This window comes from Odontesthes bonariensis, chromosome 12 (genome assembly GCF_027942865.1).
Source record: "Odontesthes bonariensis isolate fOdoBon6 chromosome 12, fOdoBon6.hap1, whole genome shotgun sequence".
Classification (NCBI taxonomy): domain Eukaryota; kingdom Metazoa; phylum Chordata; class Actinopteri; order Atheriniformes; family Atherinopsidae; genus Odontesthes; species Odontesthes bonariensis.
In genome coordinates this window covers 35,623,821-35,645,332 of record NC_134517.1, presented here as the reverse complement: position 1 = coordinate 35,645,332, position 21,512 = coordinate 35,623,821, and the positions used below count along the sequence as shown (strand labels likewise).

At 43.4% G+C, this 21,512-nt stretch overlaps 1 protein-coding gene across 6 annotated transcripts in view; it reads left to right on the top strand.

The window, feature by feature from the left end:
* The window catches only part of dgkg (diacylglycerol kinase, gamma), a 188,977-nt gene that overhangs the window by 21,886 nt on the left and 145,579 nt on the right, over positions 1–21,512 (top strand). For 5 of the 6 annotated variants that reach the window (XM_075480301.1, XM_075480299.1, XM_075480303.1 and 2 more), the window contains exon 3: positions 14,103–14,179. In XM_075480301.1, the coding sequence (XP_075336416.1) occupies positions 14,103–14,179 (77 nt within the window). Of the gene's footprint in view, positions 1–3,132; positions 3,175–14,102; positions 14,180–21,512 lie in introns of those variants that run through there. The other variant, XM_075480302.1, reaches the window with a different exon arrangement.

The window sequence follows — 21,512 nt, the reverse complement described above, 5'->3', positions numbered from 1 at the left end:
GCCTGAACAGAGTCCTGCGTGAACAGAGTCCTGCGTGAACAGAGTCCTGCGTGAACAGAGTCCTACGTGAACAGAGTCCTACGTGAACAGAGTCCTGCGTGAACAGAGTCCTGCGTGAACAGAGTCCTACGTGAAGAGAGTCCTATTTGAACGGTCGTGTGTGAACAGAGTCCTGCGTGAACAGAGTCCTGCGTGAACAGAATCCTGCGTGAACAGAATCCTGCGTGAACAGAGTCCTACGTGAACAGAGTCCTGCGTGAACAGAGTCCTGCGTGAACAGAATCCTACGTGAACAGAGTCCTGCGTGAACAGAGTCCTGCGTGAACAGAATCCTACGTGAACAGAGTCCTGCGTGAACAGAATCCTGCGTGAACAGAGTCCTGCGTGAACAGAGTCCTGCGTGAACAGAATCCTACGTGAACAGAATCCTGCGTGAACAGAGTCCTACGTGAACAGAGTCCTGCGTGAACAGAGTCCTGCGTGAACAGAATCCTGCGTGAACAGAGTCCTGCGTGAACAGAGTCCTGCGTGAACAGAATCCTACGTGAACAGAATCCTGCGTGAACAGAATCCTGCGTGAACAGAGTCCTGCATGAACAGAGTCCTGCGTGAACAGTATCCTGCCTGAACAGAGTCCTGCGTGAACAGAATCCTACGTGAACAGAGTCCTGCGTGAACAGAGTCCTGCGTGAACAGAGTCCTGCGTGAACAGAATCCTGCGTGAACAGAGTCCTGCGTGAACAGAGTCCTGCGTGAACAGAGTCCTGCGTGAACAGAGTCCTGCGTGAACAGAATCCTGCGTGAACAGAGTCCTGCGTGAACAGAATCCTGCGTGAACAGTATCCGGCGTGAACAGAGTCCTGCGTGAACAGTATCCGGCGTGAACAGAGTCCCGCCTGAACAGAGTCCCGCCTGACCAGAGTCCCGCCTGACCAGAGTCCCGCCTGACCAGAGTCCCGCCTGACCAGAGTCCCGCCTGACCAGAATGATTCACCGAGCAGATAGAAGAGACTTTTGACACATTTATGCATCTTTAAGCATCTTTAAGTGGCTCGACCTAACGGCGGGGGGATGAGTTACCTGCTGACACGATTCAGTGTTGCCAGATCTTGTGACAGAAACAAGCAGCCGGATCTAGAAAAACAAGCCCATAAAAAGCAACTTGGTTCTAAAAACGGAGGACAAAACCAAGTGAGATAGCAGATGATTATCCGGCAGTTACGGGTCATCTGATCCATTTATGGTCCGTTTATATGATCATTTGTGGCCAACAGAAATGATGAATGAAGCATGGATTAAATTAAAAGAGTTCTTGTAGAACACAGTCAGTGGTGGAGGAAGCTTTTATATTCATAAAAGCAGAGATACTGCAGCATAAAAACCCTTCAGAAGTAAATGTAAACTGTATTCAAGGTACCTGAAATCAACTGATCAGGTAGACATGATGTTATCTGATGTAATTATTGAATGTTCCAGCTGGGTTTGGCTTGGTTCTGTGGTCCTGTAAATCATCAGTTCTGCATAGAACCAGCTTTACTTCCTGTTCTAATCTGCAGAGCTTGCCTCGGCTTTGGTAACTCGAGTTATTTCTAACTCCTCAAATGTCACACCTGGTCTTTGTTTGCTGATCTCACCTGTCGTTAATTAGCCATTAGCTCCCTCTGTAGACATTCTGCAGAGTTCTTTGTTCGCCTTCCTTCTATGGACAGCGGGTGGTGGGGGGGGGCTGAGCAGGTAAACTACAGCTCAACAGACATTCTGTTAGTGTCATGTCAACACTTTACTAATACAATGATGTCACTTCCTGATTTGTGTTGGAAAACATTGGCTGTGTTCCAAACCGCATACTACTCCTACTAACTTTTTGAGTTAGTATGCGAGTTTGAGTAAGCGAGAAGTTCCCGGATGCATACTAGATTCTCTGAAATGTTGGGTATGCATCATGAGGTTACTACTCATACTCAAACTACCCAAGATGCAACGTAACGTGACGTCGCCGATCGTCATTTCCTGTCAAAACGGCAGTTTCAAGCTAGCTACAACGAGGGTAGGTTCACTTCCTGTTTTCAAAACAAAAGCACCAATTGTATGGTAATGGCTTTCCCTATGATAAAAGGCAACGGGTATTTTATTTTGTTAAAATAACCGGAAGTGCGTTAGCTCACTGCGGCTAGCTTTAGTAGCGCCTAATTCGTGGGAACAAAATTGTAAGCAGCCGGTATTTTGTCAGGTTTTCAACACGTTGGGGATCTAAACGACTACTTTCTCACCTGAAAATGTTTCAAATGTTGCTAAAGTTTACAGAGTTTAGAGCTTAAGAGAAATCAGCTTCAGGCCGGCTGATTTCAGCTCGGGCAGGAGCGAAATGCATTGTGGGTAAGCGCTCTGCATACTGTCTGATGTATGTTGTATGTAGTATGTAGTATGCGGTTTCGAACACAGCCATTGATAGTTGAAGCTTAAAAACTCAACTTGATTTTTTTCCATGCAGTTTCTCTCACAACCACTAGAGGTCCCATATTCTTTTAAACGTAATCATCGTCGGCATCCTCCTGCGTGAACAAACATGGGCACATTTTGGGGAGTTGGACGGTCTCAGATGTTTGGTCATTTTGCCCGTCAGCTCCTTTTTGTTTAGTCTCTTCAAACAGTTCGTTAAAGTCGTTGCTGGGTTGCTTAATATGTCCCAAAATACAGTGGAACAGAAGTAGGCCTGAAAACCATGATTAGAAATGCATTTCCAAATAGGGCTGCACGGTGGGGAGGACCTCACAGCAGGAGGGCTTCCTGTAGCCTGCAGCTACAGACTAATCCTGTCACTTTCAGGTCAAAGTCAACTGATAGAGTGATTTCTGTGCATTTATGTCACCAATCTGCATGCAACCTGCTGCACAAAGCCTTTAAAATGTGTCCAAATGTTGCCAAATGTGGTGTTTTTACCCTCTTTGTGCTGTACTGTTCAGCCGCTGATACCTCAGCAGTTCTTACCCGTCTTCCTGACTGGAGATGAGTGTAGAGCCAGGAGACTGGGAGGTCAAACTACGCTGTTTTATGCTTGTTCAGATGGACAAAATGCTCATTTGGACTGAGCCAAGATGAGCAACAGCACTTCAACTATGAGCCAAACCAAAAGGCAACCTGCAACTGCCAACATTTGTGACTTTTAGAAGAACAGTAAGTCCACAGTTGGACCTGACGGGACTGCGGCATCTCCTGTTGCACAACACACACTCTCACATGTCATTTCTGTCTTATGACCCACTACAGGTGTGATGTGGTGTGTTTATCTGTTTATATATTATTTAATTAGTGTGATTTATTTCTTCTTTCCTGCATCTTTAATGATGTTACAGCGTCTAAATGTCTGCCTGTAATCACTCGGCTTCGGCTCTGTAGAACTCAGAAAGGTCAAATTTGCGTTTTTTTAGATGAATCATTCTCTTCCAGCTGGTTGCACCAAAGTGATCTACATTTAACCCAAAGCTGTGAGTTAAGTATCTTACACAAAAAATCTGCAATTCACTTGGATCCAAATGCAAACGGTGAAAAAGCTTTGACCCGTTGCAACATTATGATGAAGCTTTCCACTGAGTTTAAACTGGAAGTTGGTGTGTAAACAGTAGGGCTGGGCAACGATTAAAATGTTTAATCTAATTAATCACATGATTTCCCTGATTAATCTCGATTAATCGCATTTGTACGCGGAATCCAAAAATGAATCCAAAAGTAGCGTATAGCTTTTAGCATTTAGCTTTATTTTAAATGTGCTGCCATATGAATGAAAGTGCCATAACATTTGTTGTGCAAACACACTTTTAACATCAGCATCTTTCTGTAGTTTTTATGTAGAAGCCTCGCTCCACTGTCTGTTTCCTTGAATGACTTGCTGCTATCAGTTGTGTGTTTTGCCTTTAAAGCGGCGCTATGCAACTTTCAGTAATACGGGGTTTGTTTACCATGCAATACACCCCAAAGCTGTAGGGGGAGCTCCGTAGAAAATAAGGCGACAGTCTAGCCAGACTGTCGTAAACCCACCAGAGGCAATTTACGGTTTATTTTTCAAGACACTGGCAGAGAGTTGGAGAGCCGTCGACAGCTAATGGAGAGGGGGTGTGTCTTATCAGGCTACCTGGCTCGGCTCAGAGCCCTTTACGACCTGCCGTGAAGCAGTAGTTCTCGGCTCTCGTGTGTCGCGAGACTTCCAGAGGTAAACAAAGCACGCGGCGCCACAGGCAAAGTTGCAAACGCTGTTTCGGGCTAGGGCCCCCAGATGGAGATGGAAATGTCACCGTTTTCATCGGAACGGGTCAGCCAAGCAAACCGATGATTGCCAAGCAATTTTATGACCATGAAAAAGTTGCATTGTGCCACTTTAAGTGATATTTTAGACTGGAACTACTACGCTGAGAAGACAATTCAACTTGGCAGTGTTTACAGATGACTTTGGTTCTGTCGACTCCGCCGTCTGGAAGAACTTTAAAATGAAAATGGCCGAGTAAAAGTTCCGTACCCTTCTCCATGTTTGGTGGATTACTTTCTTTTCCTGTCTCTCTGAATTTTCATATCCATTAAAGGCACAAAAGCCCTTGAAAAATTTAATTATTTTAAATTTAAAAAAAAAAAAAAAAAAACATGCGTTAATGCGCGATAAAATATTTATCGCCGTTAAATAATCAATGCGTTAACACGATAATAACGAGTCAACTCGCCCAGCTCTAGTAACCAGTGAAAACAGGAGCAGAACAAATGGGTTTTGGGTGCGGATGTAGAATGAAACAACTCTTTACCGTCAGTTCCTGGGAAATTTAAACGTGGAGCTGATCATAGCACGTTTAAATATCTATTATTGTTACAATTTCTTTCTGATCCTTCTGGTATCTTTGGGTTTTTAGAAGCTCTGCGGCGCCCTGCAGTTCATGAACTTGTGGCCCAGTGGTCACCTTTTCATAAACAGCTGCATCACATGTGGCTGTGTTGACGTAAAAACGCTTCCAGCGTCAGAACCTTGCGCAGGAGAGAGGAAAGAAGCCACGTTGATGCTCACCCCACCGATGCTGCTGATGTCCAGCAGAGTTTATGAACCACACGGCACCAAAGGAAGACTATAATCGAAACATGACAAATGTGCACACTGAGAGGCCCTGCAGGCGAGGAAGGTCTCATGTTCCCCGATGAAGAGGAGTGGAAGGACAGGAAGACTCGTGTATCACCAGGCAATCAATGAAGGGCTTAATGAAGGAAACTGGCTGTCTTTTCTGTGGAGATGGGGACCTCAGGGAGCGTCAGGCTTAAGGCTTGGTGTCATTAATAAGCCATATAATCAGATACAACTCAAACAATTATAGGATTAATAATTTGCTTCGCGATTGATTAACGTTTAGAGTTGATTTATTTCAAGGTTACATCCTCTCGAAAGTCAGAAAGTAATGCTTCTCTCCGTTATATGATTTAAAACGTCCCATAAGCAAACAGCCGTTTACTCCATTAATGCAGATATGCTTTGGTTAAAATAATATTAACTATCACCTCCACTTAAATAACCCCTGAGCCTGTGAGATCAGACCACACTCCTAACTGATAGAAAAATACTTGACTGGCATTTTTATTCTCAGATACCTTCACTGCTGGTAGACAGCTGGTAGACAGCTGGTAGACTGCTGGTAGACTGCTGGTAGACAGCTGGTAGACAGCTGGTAGACAGCTGGTAGACTGTTGGTAGACTGTTGGTAGACTGCTGGTAGACAGCTGGTAGACTGTTGGTAGACTGCTGGTAGACAGCTGGTAGACTGCTGGTAGACTGCTGGTAGACAGCTGGTAGACAGCTGGTAGACAGCTGGTAGACTGTTGGTAGACTGTTGGTAGACAGCTGGTAGACAGCTGGTAGACAGCTGGTAGACAGCTGGTAGACTGTTGGTAGACTGTTGGTAGACTGCTGGTAGACAGTTGGTAGACTGCTGGTAGACAGCTGGTAGACAGCTGGTAGACTGTTGGTAGACTGCTGGTAGACTGCTGGTAGACTGCTGGTAGACAGTTGGTAGACTGCTGGTAGACTGCTGGTAGACAGTTGGTAGACAGCTGGTAGACAGCTGGTGGACAGTTGGTAGACTGCTGGTAGACTGCTGGTAGACTGTTGGTAGACTGTTGGTAGACTGCTGGTAGACAGCTGGTAGACAGCTGGTGGACAGCTGGTAGACAGCTGGTAGACTGCTGGTAGACTGCTGGTAGACAGTTGGTAGACAGCTGGTAGACAGCTGGTAGACTGCTGGTAGACTGCTGGTAGACAGCTGGTAGACTGTTGGTAGACTGCTGGTAGACAGCTGATAGACAGCTGGTAGACTGTTGGTAGACTGCTGGTAGACTGCTGGTAGACAGCTGGTAGACAGCTGGTAGACTGTTGGTAGACTGCTGGTAGACAGCTGATAGACAGCTGGTAGACTGTTGGTAGACTGCTGGTAGACTGCTGGTAGACTGCTGGTAGACAGCTGGTAGACTGCTGGTAGACTGCTGGTAGACAGCTGGTAGACAGCTGGTAGACAGCTGGTAGACTGCTGGTAGACTGCTGGTAGACTGCTGGTAGACAGCTGGTAGACAGCTGATAGACAGCTGGTAGACTGTTGGTAGACTGCTGGTAGACTGCTGGTAGACTGCTGGTCGACTGCTGGTAGACTGCTGGTAGACTGCTGGTAGACAGCTGGTAGACAGCTGGTAGACTGCTGGTAGACTGCTGGTAGACAGCTGGTAGACAGCTGGTAGACTGCTGGTAGACTGCTGGTAGACTGCTGGTAGACAATTGGGAATTTAGAATGTGGAACTTTTGACCTTTTAAATCTGACTTCCTATTGGTGCTTTTTTCCAAAGTACAGGTAGAGCATCCTCAGCTCATTCATTTCTTTTAACTTATGATTAACTGATGAGATTTGACAGTTATATCATAGCAAAAAGTGAGCTCAAAAGTGGTTTCAATGTCCCTCTTTAATGAGGTGCAGCGAATGCAGTACCATGTAAAGCTGAAGTTAGGTGAGATAAAGAGGAGGAACGGCTCAATGAATGACTTATTTTCAGATTCATGTGGCCCAAAACAAAATGCCGGGCTTGTTTATCTGCCCTCATGAGGACTCGTGACCTGCAGTGAGGATATTTCAGGTCAGGCAGCCGGTGAGGACAGAGGCCTGGCTGTGACATTTCCTGAAACTGACGCTTAAATGTTGCCTTGTTAATGTTAAAGGAGCCTGAGCCTTTGTTGTAGGTGCAGCGATACTAACTTCATCTAATTGGGCCCCACACACAGCATGAGCTCTAGGGCCAAATTCCCTGGAGAGGGGCTGATTACCCAGGGGCAGATTCATCACTGTGCTCCCGGCAGAGTTTACCCAGCCTCCTTGGACTCTCTGGGTGGAGATTCCCTTGTTATCCTGGGGGAACTTCAGTGCCTATCAATGCCAATCTGCCATCACTCAGTGGGGTTACATGGCACTGAAAGGATCGGATTATTGGCTAAATTACAATAAAACTGAGTTATAAAGTGCATGTAGACACCTTAATCTGACTAAGAACTGGATCGGATGGGATTCAGACCCCGAGATAACTGGGTTGAAAGTCACTCTAAACCTGCTTGTAGACGCTGAAGCACGTGGTGAATCAGACTTTGCGTTCCGCGCATGCTCCAGATGTTTTCCCGGGGTCGTGACCCGGAAGTCAAAGGAGACGATATTCCTGTTGTTGTGGCCGTCAGAAAGAAACAAACAACGCGATGGAGAATGCTCCGTTGGGCATCGAGTTTGTGCAACAAGCAGCTCATCACAGAGCAAATGTAGAGGGACGTAGCTTCATCTGGCTCTGCGTTCTCCATCTTTCTCCAATGCCTGAGTTTGTTGTTGTTTTTGGTGGTGAAGAGGTCAACAGGAAGTGGCTCTATTAGCAACAGCTGGAATGGGTACAGCGCCACCTATCATATGACATGGGCTGTGTTCGAAACTGCATACTACATGCTACATACTGCAAGTCTATGGGTTTACATTCTCTGCTTCCATTTTTTCTACAAATGTCAAGAAAGGCTGCCAAACTGCATAGAACCTCTGAGCCTTGGAGAGAGTATCTGATCTTCTCTAGTTTAACCCATTGACGCCGGATGTTGCTTAGCGCAACATTGCCCCTAACGCCGGTTGTTGCGTAGCGCAACATTGTTCATTTATCATTATTTTCAAGACGCATGCAGCATGTAATGCACAATAATTGGTTCAAATACACATGAGGTGGGTGTTTTCGATTAGCCTGTTCTGCAATAGTGCGTTTGTAGCTAATTTGACAGCTCGGCTACAATGGCTGCGGTTAACGAGACATACTGTGACAGCGATGGAAGTGATGTGGAGTTGGCGCGGCCACACCATCCAACTCGAAGTGGAGCCCCGTGTCAAAGCAGGAGATGAAATCTTTCATCGGTCTCTGCCTAACTTTTGGAATAATCAAACTACCAACTCGCCGGGATTAGGCTACTGGAGGCAGAGCAAGTGGCTGTATCAGACAAATGTAGCCCGAGTGATGGCACGAGATCGTTTCGACATGATGTAATTATTTATTCTTGCGCTGCATTCTGACGACTTCTCATTCTTATTTGAGTGGCGTTGCCCTTATGTAAAAAAAAAGAGAGCCCGGTGCGAATTACTGCAGTATGACAACTATGATGTTTTAGAAGTCGTGTCACTGAAGTTTACAGTATAACTGCACAATGCAAGATATATTGCAGGGTTTTTTATCATTCATTATTATTGCTGATATTATGATTATGATTTGGTTATAGTATAGTAATAGTAGTATAATAAATAGCAGCATTGGGTATTATCCTGAATCATAAAGCAAAACTACAATGTCCAACATTGATAAAAAAAAAAAAAAAAGTAATACAATCCAGCCAGCGAAATTTTTTTTAATTTTTCTTAGGTGTTTTCAATAAATTGTTTTTAGTTAAAAAAACCCTCAGGCATTGGGGACCTTTTCTAAAAACTGGCTTAGGCATTGAGCAGCCTTTTTTGCAGGTGCTTTAGGCGCCAATGGGTTAAGATGTTGCATAATCTCTTTGACCCAATGAGAGTGCGTAGGGTGGGGGTCTCTCCACTTGAACAGTATAAGTCTCCTGGCCAACAAGGTGCAACAGGCCAACATGTTGCACTTATAATTGCTGAGACAATTGTGGTGCAACACCAAACAGGGCAATTTTATTTATTTTTTTTTCAAACAGTTTTTTCTCACAAATTGTGTGCAAACGTGTGCCATCCACAGATGGTTTGAGGATTCATTGTCCCATCTACATGCATGTTTAAAGTTAAAATCTGTGGATTATTTGAATAGCTCAGTGTTGTATGCAAGATGTTTGTTTATAAATGGCAGTGGCACGGCCACCTTGCACATGTTTAAAATAAAAACATCAATATATTAACCTGTGTATTATTTGAATAGCTTAGTATTGAATGTACAATAACAGAGTAGCTATGTTTATACACGGCACTAGGCCCCGTTAAATATAAAACACAACTGTATGCCATATAAATAGTAGGGGGGTCCCTGGCCTGAAAAACGTTGAAGACCCCTGCTTTAGAGAAAGTCTGGAAAATAGATTGCCAGAAATTATATAGGCTGTGTTCGAAACCGCATACTACATACTACATACTGCATACTGCATACTACATACTGCATACTTACATACTGCATACTGCATACTACATACTGCATACTACATACTACATACTGCATACTGCATACTACATACTGCATACTGCATACTACATACTGCATACTGCATACTACATACTGCATACTGCATACTGCATACTACATACTGCATACTACATACTGCATACTGCATACTGCATACTACATACTACCTACTGCAGACTACATACTACATACTGCATACTGCATACTACGTACTACATACTGCATACTGCATACTACATACTGCATACTGCATACTACATACTGCATACTGCATACTACATACTGCATACTGCATACTACATACTGCATACTGCATACTGCATACTACATACTGCATACTACATACTGCATACTGCATACTGCATACTACATACTACCTACTGCAGACTACATACTACATACTGCATACTGCATACTACGTACTACATACTGCATACTGCATACTACATACTGCATACTGCATACTACATACTGCATACTACATACTGCATACTGCATACTACGTACTACATACTGCATACTGCATACTACGTACTACATACTGCATACTACATACTGCATACTGCGTACTACGTACTGCATACTGCATACTACGTACTGCATACTGCATACTACGTACTGCATACTGCATACTGCATACTACGTACTACATACTGCATACTACATACTGCATACTGCATACTACATACTGCATACTGCATACTACGTACTACATACTGCATACTACGTACTACATACTGCATACTACATACTGCATACTGCATACTACATACTGCATACTGCATACTACGTACTACATACTGCATACTGCATACTACGTACTACATACTGCATACTACATACTGCATACTGCATACTACGTACTACATACTGCATACTACGTACTGCATACTGCATACTACGTACTGCATACTGCATACTGCATACTACGTACTACATACTGCATACTACATACTGCATACTGCATACTACGTACTGCATACTTCATACTACGTACTACATACTGCATACTGCGTACTACATACTGCATACTACATACTACGTACTGCATACTGCATACTACATACTGCATACTGCATACTACATACTACATACTGCATACTACATACTACATACTGCATACTGCATACTCATCGATCAGACAGTATGCAGAGCGTTTACCCACAATGCATTTCGCTCCTGCCCGAGCCGAAATCAGCCGTTTTGACAGGAAATGACGATCGGCGACGTCACGTTACGTTGCATCTTGGGTAGTTTGAGTATGAGTAGTAACCTCATGATGCATACCCAACATTTCAGAGAATCTAGGATGCATCCGGGAACTTCTCGCTTACTCAAACTTGCATACTAACTCAAAAGGTTAGTAGGAGTAGTAGGAGAAGTGTGCGGTTTCGAACACAGCCACGCTTTGTGCCTCTGATCCGATTCATTCACCACCATATATCCAAGAATAATTACCCTTGCTCAACTCAGTCTTATTGTAATTTAGCCAATAATCCGATCCTTTCAGTGCCATGTGACCCCACTGAGTGATGGAGTGACCTGGAGGGGTGTGAGTGGGAAGAACACCCTCCCTTATCTGTTATTGGACCGATGGGTCATTATGAACACGTTCGAGCATCAGTGCACTTGGTACCAGACCGTCTTAGGCAAAGGTCAATGAGCGGTTTAGTTATGTGTCGTCAGAACTGCGGCTTATATCTCAGATGCTCGAGTGAACAGAGGGACAGACATGCCAACGGATATCCAGCTGATGGGGGGGTTGGGGACATGCAATCAGATCGGGCCATGCTCAGTGAGGTCAGAGGTCATAAGGTGATCAGTTTCCCCGAGATTTACCCTGATATATATAATAACTTTTTGTGAAGATATCAAAGAGCAACTTTCATGCATCCTTATAGGTTCATCATTTTATTTGGAGGGGTCTACAGGAATAAATCTACAGGCTTAATGGTCAATAAAGCATCTGAGCCTCTTTTTACCGTCTGCCTGAAACTGTTCAAGGTCGTAGCTCCTGTGTCTTTAAGGTCTGCTACAAAAGGCCCAGCCTGCCCTGATTGGTCAGCTGTTTGGTAAAAAAAAATGTGTTTGTCATTAATTTTAAAGGAATTCGAGCCTGGACTACAGACAAAGCCTTTCAGGCAGTTCAGGATGGAACAGTTTCCTTTGGGCTTTAATGTACAGAGTGTTCTGTCACCCAGAAGAAGAGGGGAGAAAACACAAAGCATGATGCCCCTTTTTATTGTAGTAGTCTTTATTATTACTAGGGTTGGGCAACGATTAAAATGTTTAATCTAATTAATCACATGATTTCCCTGATTAATCACGATTAATGGCATTTGTACGCAGAATCCAAAGATGAATCCAAAAGTAGCGTATAGCTTTTAGCATTTAGCTTTATTTTAAATGTGCTGCCATATGAATGAAAGTGCCATAACATTTGTTGTGCAAACACACTTTTAACATCAGCATCTTTCTGTAGTTTTTATGTAGAAGCCTCGCTCCACTGTCTGTTTCCTTGAATGACTTGCTGCTATCAGTTGTGTGTTTTGCCTTTAAGTGATATTTTAGACTGGAACAACTACGCTGAGAAGACAATTCAACTTGGCAGTGTTTACAGATGACTTTGGTTCTGTCGACTCCGCCGTCTGGAAGAACTTTAACATGAAAATGGCCGAGTAAAAGTTCCGTACCCTTCTCCATGTTTGGTGGATCCGCCGATTACTTTCTTTTCCTGTTCCACAGCAGACAGCAGCAGACTTTTACAAAATAAAAGCCTGTGAGCAACAGACTTTTACAAAATAAAAGCCTGTGAGCAACAGACTTTTACAAAATAAAATAAATAATTAAACAGGGGTGGTCGGTGGCGTAGTGGTTTGAGCAGGCGCCCCATGTACAGAGGCTATAGTCCTCGCTGCAGCTGGCCCCGGTTCGAGTCCCACATCGGACGGCCCTGTGCTGCATGTCGTTCCCCCTCTCTCTGCCCTCTGCTTCCTGTCTCTCTGAACTTTCCATTAAAGGCACAAAAGCCCCAAAAATAATAAGAATTTTTTTTTTTTTAAAGAAAAACATAAAGAAAACATGCATTAATGCGCGATAAAATATTTATCGGTGTTAAATCGAGTTAACTCGCCCAGCCCTAATTTTTACGATACCACTCGTAATGATAAAGAATATTTGGAATGACCAAGACACTGAAGCTCAGAGACATTTAAATGAAGCCGATAATGCAGATTAAAGCGGTTATTTTAATCGCTGGAGGTTCACTGGAAAAAATGCCCCTCCAAAAATAAGTAAAAAAAACAACAAATACAAGACGCTTTTGCTTGAAATAAGCAAAAAAAATCTGCCAATGGAACGAGTGAAAATCGGCTTGTCAAGATTTCTTGAAATAAGATGTGATATTTGGGACTTTTGAGTTAAAAGTGATCTTGAAATTAGCTTAAAAACCTCTTCAATTGTAAAAAAAAGCTTGCTTCATGTGAAATCCGACTCAAAACAATTTGTTTTCAAGACTTTTTCATTTAACAAGTCCCTATATCTGGCTGAAATAGTGCTTGTTAGGCAGTTGTGTCTTATATTAAGTGTAATGAGATATTTGGACTAGAAATGAGACAAATATACTTGGTAAGACTTAGATTTTTTCCAGTGTTCCCGTCATGCTGTCGGATCACCGCCCACCACGTGTGCAGTGTTGTCGTCTGTCCGTCTCACAAACTCAGATCTTCTTTAACAGACGTCTCAGCTGAGGCTGCACCCTCCCCGTCTCCTTTTTCCTCTCCTGTTTGTGTCCTGATTGCCACTCCAGACCTCGAAGGCAGGGCAGAAACAGGAAAGCATTACGGCGCACTAAAGATAATGAAGTGTCATCCGTAGTTGATTATGATGCCGTAACACGGTGTGTGTGTGTGTGTGTGTGTGTGTGTGTGTGTGTGTGTGTGTGTGTGTGTGTGTGTGTGTGTTTGCTGCAACAATGGAGGTGGTGTGGTGATCTGCCCCTGCACACGTGTGCGTTTGTCCTCTGTAATTGTTTGACACATGATCGTGGGAGGAGGTCATTATGGTTGATGTTGTGGACGGAGTGTGTGTGTGTGTGTGTGTGTGTGTGTGTGTGTGTGTGTGTGTGTGTGTGTGAATATGGGATTAGCATCTAAAAGTGAGACAGACATAATGTCCCCTCTGACTAACTACAGGAGTGACTCATCTGATGTTCCCGTTACATATGAGTATTTATCAGGGGACTCATTAATGAGATGCGCCGTGTTTATTCAGTTTCATCCAAAAGACCACTTCAGTTGAGATGATTAACAATACCCTGCTGTGCAGAGTGCTTCCAAGACAATAACGATGATGATAATTGTTTTTGTTTTCTCTCTGCCTTTGCTCTTCAGACTCCACAAAAAAACTGAAGGATGTGCTGGAGGAGTTTCACGGTGAAGGAGTTCTTTCCAAATACAACCCGGAGCAGGTGCGTCCGCCTCACGTTTCCTCACACAAACACATGCTGGTTGAGTTCCTCTGGTTCAGTGCAGCATCGTCGCCCCGAAAGCTGAGTCATCCGTCCCATTTTTAGATGAAGGCAGCGGCGGAGGCGCACCTTTAAAATCTGACGTCAGAAGACTCTAAACTCTGTGTTCACGATTAGCTTCAACCCAGAGGTGGGCAGAGCAGCCAAAAACTGTACTCAAGTAAAAGTACCGTTACTACAGCATAATCTGACTCAAGTAAAAGTAAAAAGTAGTCATCCAAATAATTACTTGAGTAAGAGTAAAAAAGTGCTCGGTGAAAAAACTACTCGAGTACTGAGTAACTGTTGAGTAACGTCTGATTTATTTGTTAACACAAGCATTCAATCAGACAGACAAAAATACTAAATAATCATCTTTAGGCAAATTAGAGTTCATCCCATTGATAAAATAAATTAATTAATTGCAAAATAGCTTAAATTAAAATAATCCAGGTAAATTCAAGAACTTCAATAAGAAATAAAAGAGACTTAGGAAATGTTTAAAACATATGTAACCCATATGTAACCTAAAAACAAACATTCACCTATCCATGGGGGGAAAAACGAGTTTAGGAAACTTAGCGCTACATGTTTCCTCAAGTTAGATGTTGAGTTTCTGCTGAAATGTGCGTTTGTTTTGGTTGCCACAGAAGACACATAATGTAGCTGCTGTTTCTCACTCTTTGTAAGGTAAACATGCTTTCAGTATGAGGCCTCGTCTGCGTCTTCATTTCCCACCGTTGGTTCTGACATTTTTCATCTGTTTCTTTCTTTGTTTGCTACGACTGCTAATGCTAAAGCTAACCCGTCCCGCCGCTGAGATCGAGTATGGTCACGTGACCAGACTGCACGGCTGCGTCTGATTGGTGGAACACAGTCAGGTGGTAGAGCCTTTGGCGGAAGTCTCTCTCTCTGTCAGAATAAAACATTAAAATGAGGCGTACGCGGGGGAATAAAAATAATGAGGCGTAGAATACCAAAGAGGTAAGAAGAAAAGTAACCAGCTCATTGTAGCCTAATGTAGCGGAGTAAGAGGACAGTTTCTGCTGCACACATCTACTCAAGGAAAAGTAAAAAGTATAGAGATTTAAAACTACTCCTAGAAGTATAATGTTTTCAAAAACTTACTCAAGTAAATGTAACTCGTTACTACTCTGTGACACATGTAAGGGATGTGTTCTGTGCAGATTTACAGTCGGGACAATGACTTAAGCCTGATTCTTACTCGGCGCAACCGCGCAACTGTTCTGGCTCGAGAACCATTAATGACGTCATCGAAAGCGCCAGCCCCTTCACAGTTCCTTCAGCTCATAAGCGCAGTTTGCGCCGAGAATGCGTCACATTTGCAGTTCTCTCCAGACCAGCGAGCGTCACTGTTGAGGAAACAAGCTGAAAAGCATACGAAGAAAGCATACACAATGCCACCTGTGGTGTCACGTCAGCAGAGGCTGGCACATCTGATGCGGAATGAATTTACTCTGGGTGTAGAACTGTATATGTATCTCAGAGCTAAGCGGCTGCGGCAAAAACAGAAGAGAAGGTGGAATGTTCGTCCTTTGCAACAAGACGAACTTTGTCAAACGTTGTCCCAGTGTAGCTTCATAGACGTGTCGTACAGATGTTTGTAGAGGCGCATCCTCTCAGTCACCACGGTCTCTGCAGTGTTCATGTTTCCTTTCTCTTGGTCAGCTGTTTCCGGTTGAGCTCGCGCGAAGTCAGAAAGATTTTTTAGCTTGCGACGGGGGGCGTGGCGGAATTTTGGGTCACGTGACCGTTTGCGCCATTTGCGACCAGCTAGTATGAGCGAGGTTGCGCCGAGTATGAATCAGCCTTTAAAGGCCAGGAAATCAACTGAAATGCTTCGATAGACGTTTTGATTGGAGAAATCAAACAGACAGACTGATTAATACTCAAAAAATCCAAAAAATATTTGTATGGTTCAATAGTTTTTGTTATTTTAGCTCGATTAATTAAAGTTACATTTGTAATGTAAATGTGGAATTCGAGTCCAGACTCTGCGCTTTTATTTGTGAGTTTCATTCATTCATTCATTCTTTTCATACGATGACTTATTAAAGTCTTGAACCCGCAGACATCACCGTCACTTTTACCGCATCTTTCTTAATTCACTGTTTGTGGGTCTTTTTGTGTGTTTAGCTGTGAGATGCGACTCGATCAGGTTGAGTTCAGCTAACCGACTCGCTCGTTTAGATTATTTTTTCAAGCTTCCTCGTGTGTTCTTTACTTCAAATGTTCCCGTTTATCATGGGTTTTCGCTCCGCTGGTGCAGTTCAAAGTCGTCACTTATCTTGAGAAGTTCTTTTTACCACATGTTGTTGATTCATAGCAGCAGTTCAGCTGCTTAGTTGATGAGGAAATGACTAAATTACCTACACCTTGAAGACAATTGTCCAATTACATTTGACAACCTTGAAAATAGGGCCTAAATCTCTCATCCAGTTTGGATTTGTACATCCTGACATTTATGGCATTTAGCTTGTGTTTGTAAGCCTTTGTATAGAATTACATTAAAACGTAAAAAGTCAGTGTCCAAATATGTAACTGAATTAGGTGTACATTGGAATAGAAATGTGTAACTTTCAATCATAAAAAAGAAAAGAAATAAGTGATAAATTAAATTAAAGAAAGAAACTGAACTGGTTAGCTAGCTAAAGAGATAGCATTGGCTAAAGCTGAATTACCATCCCCACGGATAGATATTTTGACTGAAAACACTTTTATTTCTCCAACTGGTTCATAACTTAGCCTTATTGTGGAATTAATAATGTAATGTTAACATATAAAGAAAACATCAAGAAAAAAGCTCATCTTACGGCAGATGTGCTAAATGCTAACTAGCTTAGCTTAGCGTAGCAGTGTAACAGTAATGTCAGTAAAAGACATTTTTGTTTCAGAAAGTTTTGCTGAAATTTAGGATTGTAAATAATAAAGCTTAATAAAATAAAAAACTTTGTTTTAAAGCTTAGAAACCGATAGTTTAACAGACAATAAAACCTGATGCGTCATCGCAGTATAACTTTCTGCGTTAAAACGGTGTCTCTGGTCTTAGTGGTTAAGAAACCTTTTGGTTTTCTTAAGTATTCAAACCTTATCGTTGGTGTTTAATGTTGTTTTTTCATATTTTTTAATGCTAGTCATACATTACCTCTCAGTATATTGACAATAATTAAACATCTAATGAAAATGAGGCTTTAGCAGCTGAATAACAGCAGGGATGACTGCAGAGTAGCTCTTACATTTGAAATAATGGCTGTAATCAACTCTCTCATTTTAACTCGGCTTTAATAGATAATCACAAGGTCTTTCAGCTGCATATTTTAAACACATACCGTATACATAGTGAGTGATTTCGCAGACTTTCTGCTAATGTCCTGCTTATAAAGTTGAGCCGGTGGTCGACCTGGCAGACATCATAGATGCTATATTGATGCCTAAAGGATGCATCTTGTTTGCTGGGATCATTAAGAGCCACAAAGATGGTGAAGGGCGGATGTCTGGGTGGATGCATTGATTTAAGACTTGACTTTTATTTCCTGTATCTGATCTCTGTTGTGACCTTAAATCTATTTATAGTGAGAAACAGCTTCTAACCTAAGAAAAGAACACTTTTGGTGACTTTTTCCATGTGTGTTTTTGGGCCTAAGCTCTGTTTAAAATGGTTTTAGAGCTACCTGTTTGTTCTTAAAGGGACAGTTCGCCTTTTTTGACATGAAGCTGTGTAACATCCCATATCAGCAACATCATTTATGAACATCTTCTTACCCCCTGCTGCGTCCTGTGAGCAGAGTTCCAGCCTCGTTTTGGTGTTGATGAAGGTAGTCCGGCTAGTTGGCTGGGGTTTAAAAAATAAAGCGTTTTGCTTCTCAGAACAATATGCGTTCAACAGAGTAATACATTTGCATCACAAAATGGTTCTCCAGGAAAAAGTCAGACCTCACAATCGCTCGGCCCTATTTTCTCTCCCTTCGTATCACTGCCTGCTGTGCAGAGCGAGCAGCAAACACCGTAACAGCAGGCGGCTGTCGGCAGGCGGCAGCCACTGGAGTCCTGACAGTTCCCTGTAAGAACGGAAGCTCCTTGGCTGACCAAACCTCTCTCAAAGACAGCCGATCTGGCCTGATTAGCCTGAGCAAAGCCTGACTCCGTTTCACATTTTGCTGGGTCCGGAGTTGATTTACAGGATGAATCCTCAGCGTGGTCTTTAAAGTTTTCTTATGATAACATTAAGAATATCTAGAAAAAGTCTCTTCAGTTACTGCTGCATAGATGATTGATAGCTAAAACTGAAATATATAATTCCCTTTTAATGGCATGTTTCCTTTGGCTGGACTCTCCCATATGATGTACGAGGGGCTATTTTCGGCTTAACAGACTTAAAATCACAGTTCGTTCTCTCTCCTGTGGTTTGTCATCCTTTATCCTCTTCCTCTTTCCCTGTTTCATTAACTCCGTCTTGGTAAAGCTCGCCCTCTCGCTCCTCTCCTCATTACCACCTTCGCTCGGCCTCAGCGCCTCCTCAGTATCTGCGATGACATGACTAACGGCCCGGCTGGTCATTTGGCGCCATGAGAACCAGACTTAATGTTCACGAGGGATTTCTGAGGCCGCACCATCACCTGGCGCCACGATAACCATTTTACAACTTCCCCTGCCATCCGTCACTCTGTGTGCACGTGCGTGTGCGTGTGCACGTACTCGTAATGACCGGCTGTAGTGGAATCTTCTCGGCCTGCTGGTGAAAAAAAGAAGCCAGAGAACGCTGTTTCCACCCACTCATTCCTGCTCCATCCATCCATTCGTTTTCTATCACGGAGGGAAACTATCCGTTCAGTTAGCTTATTTTTAGCAGAAGTTTGGTCCCGTCTCAACTGAATTAGAAGGAAAAAACTGATTAAGAATAGTAGAAATAAGCGTGAGACATCACACAGTAAATGTGTGCAGATGGGTGTGAAATGTTGAAAAAATTACCCCGAAAAACAAACCTAAAAATAAATTAGAAAGAAAAAAGAGTTTTCTTTTTCTTTTTTAAGTGAATGCAATATGCTTCTGTACAGAACAGTTCAAAGTGCTTTACATAAAATAAAAGCATTGCAGCAGAGAGTGTAAGAAGCATTAAAAAATACATAAAAGAATATAAAGAGAAACAAATAAAATCATTTAAATGAATTTAAAAACCAGCAACAGTCCAGATAAGTTCAAAGATAGCGTGCAGATTTCATGCATAGACACATGAGAACAGAAATGTCTTTAACCTGGATTTAAAAATGTCTCCATTTGGTGAAAGTTTAATCTCCACTGGCAGTTTGTTCCACTTGTTTGCAGCATAACAGCTAAATGCTGCTTCTCCATGTTTAGTCTGGACTCTGGACTGGACCAGCTGACCTGAGTCCTTGGATCTAAGAGCTCTGCTGGGTTTATATTCTCTGAACATATCACAGATGTAAACCATCAGCAGGCTTTTAAAATCTATTCTGTGACTGACTGGAAGCCAGAGTAAAGATTTTAAAGCTGCTGTGATGTGTTCAGATCTCTTAGTCCGGGTTAAAACTCCAGCAGCAGCGTTCTGGATGAGCTGCAGATGTTTAATGCTCTTTGTGGGAAGTCCAGTTAAAAGAGCGTTACAGTGATGGAGTCTACTGGAGATGGATGCATGGATGAGTACTCCTGGGCTGTTTGGGAGAGGAAACCTTTAATCTGTTGATGTTTCTGATGGTAAAAAGCTGCCTTGGTGACAGCTTTGTGAATCTTTTGAGTCTTCATGACGTTCAGGTTGTTGCAACCTTTGCATTTCGGTACGTTTCCTTTCTCCACTCCTGGTTTCATTTCTGTGACTGAGGTGTTTCTGTTGTGATAAAATTGTTCTTCAGAAGGACACAGTCTGGGCTCTCACTCCTCTACCTTCCAACGCCTAAAAGAGACTCGATTAAATCTTTTTCCGCGGCCCTGCCAGAGTGAAAAAGACTAAATGAACCGTTTAAGTGTGTCATAACTGCCCTTGGGAAATATTTACAGACTGGCAGCCGCAGATGTGAGTCTGCTCACACGGAGAGTAATCGTTGGTCGGACTCTGGGGTAAACACATTTTCCAGAGGGACTGAAATTTCCATGAAAGCATCTGGGTACGCTTGGATTCTCCGGCTTCTCTGAGCGTGATTCAGACGCATCTTCTGTGTTTTCTGTGGAAAGTGTGCGTTCTGTGCACACCGGCTTATTTCTCTGAACCCGCCGCGCTGCATAATTCACAGCAAATTACAGCCGCAGCGTGGTTTGTTTTCGGCCAAATAAGGAGAAGGCAGCGAAGTGAGTGATGCCTGGAAGGCCTCGGCTGCTGGCGGGGTCGGGTCAGCTGAGCCGGGACGGGCCGGATCACCGTGTGCTCCGGTGTGACGGGCGTCAGTTACAGCAGCTCCACCGGGCGGAAGCATCACGGGAACATTTGTGGGGAGACGTCAGAAAGGAATGTGCAGGAATGTGCAGGAATGTGCAGGAATGTGCAGGAATGTGCAGGAATCTGCAGGAATCTGCAGGAATGTGCAGGAATGTGCAGGAATCTGCAGGAATCTGCAGGAATCTGCAGGAATGTGTCCTTTTTTGGTGCGACTCGCAGGAAAGCCGGCCAGGTGACCTGGCTGCAGTTTCTGTCCCAGTTGGTTTGATAGGTTGTGTTATTTCCACAGGTGGGTAGAGCAGCCAAAAACTGTACTCAAGTAAAAGTACTGTTACTTCAGAATAATATGACTTAAAGGGATAGTTCGCCTCTTTTGACATGAAGCTGTGTAACATCCCATATCAGCAACATCATTTCTGAACATCTTCTTACCCCCGCTGCGTCCTGTGAGCAGAGTTCCAGCTGAGTTTTGGTCATGAACATGGGGTTTGGTGCCATGTTTTTAGTTTTGTGTTTTAGTATTCTCATGCTTTGGTGTTTAGTCTTTAGTTTTCTAGTCCATTTTTAGTTAAGTTTTGCCATTTGCTTTTCCCTCACTTCCCATGCCAGGTCAGTAGTTTCATTCACGTCACCTGCACTCATCAGTTCCCCACAGTACTTAGGTTCCCTGTTTGCTTTCAGTCATTGTGAGATCCTTGCACCATGCACATGCACCGTGACGTCACGTCACGTCACGTCACGTCACGTCACGTCACGTCACGTCACGTCACGTCACGTCACGCCACGCCACGTCACGCCACGTCACGTCACGTCACGCCACGCCACGTCACGCCACGTCACGCCACGTCACGTCACGTCACGCCACGCCACGCCACGTCACGCCAC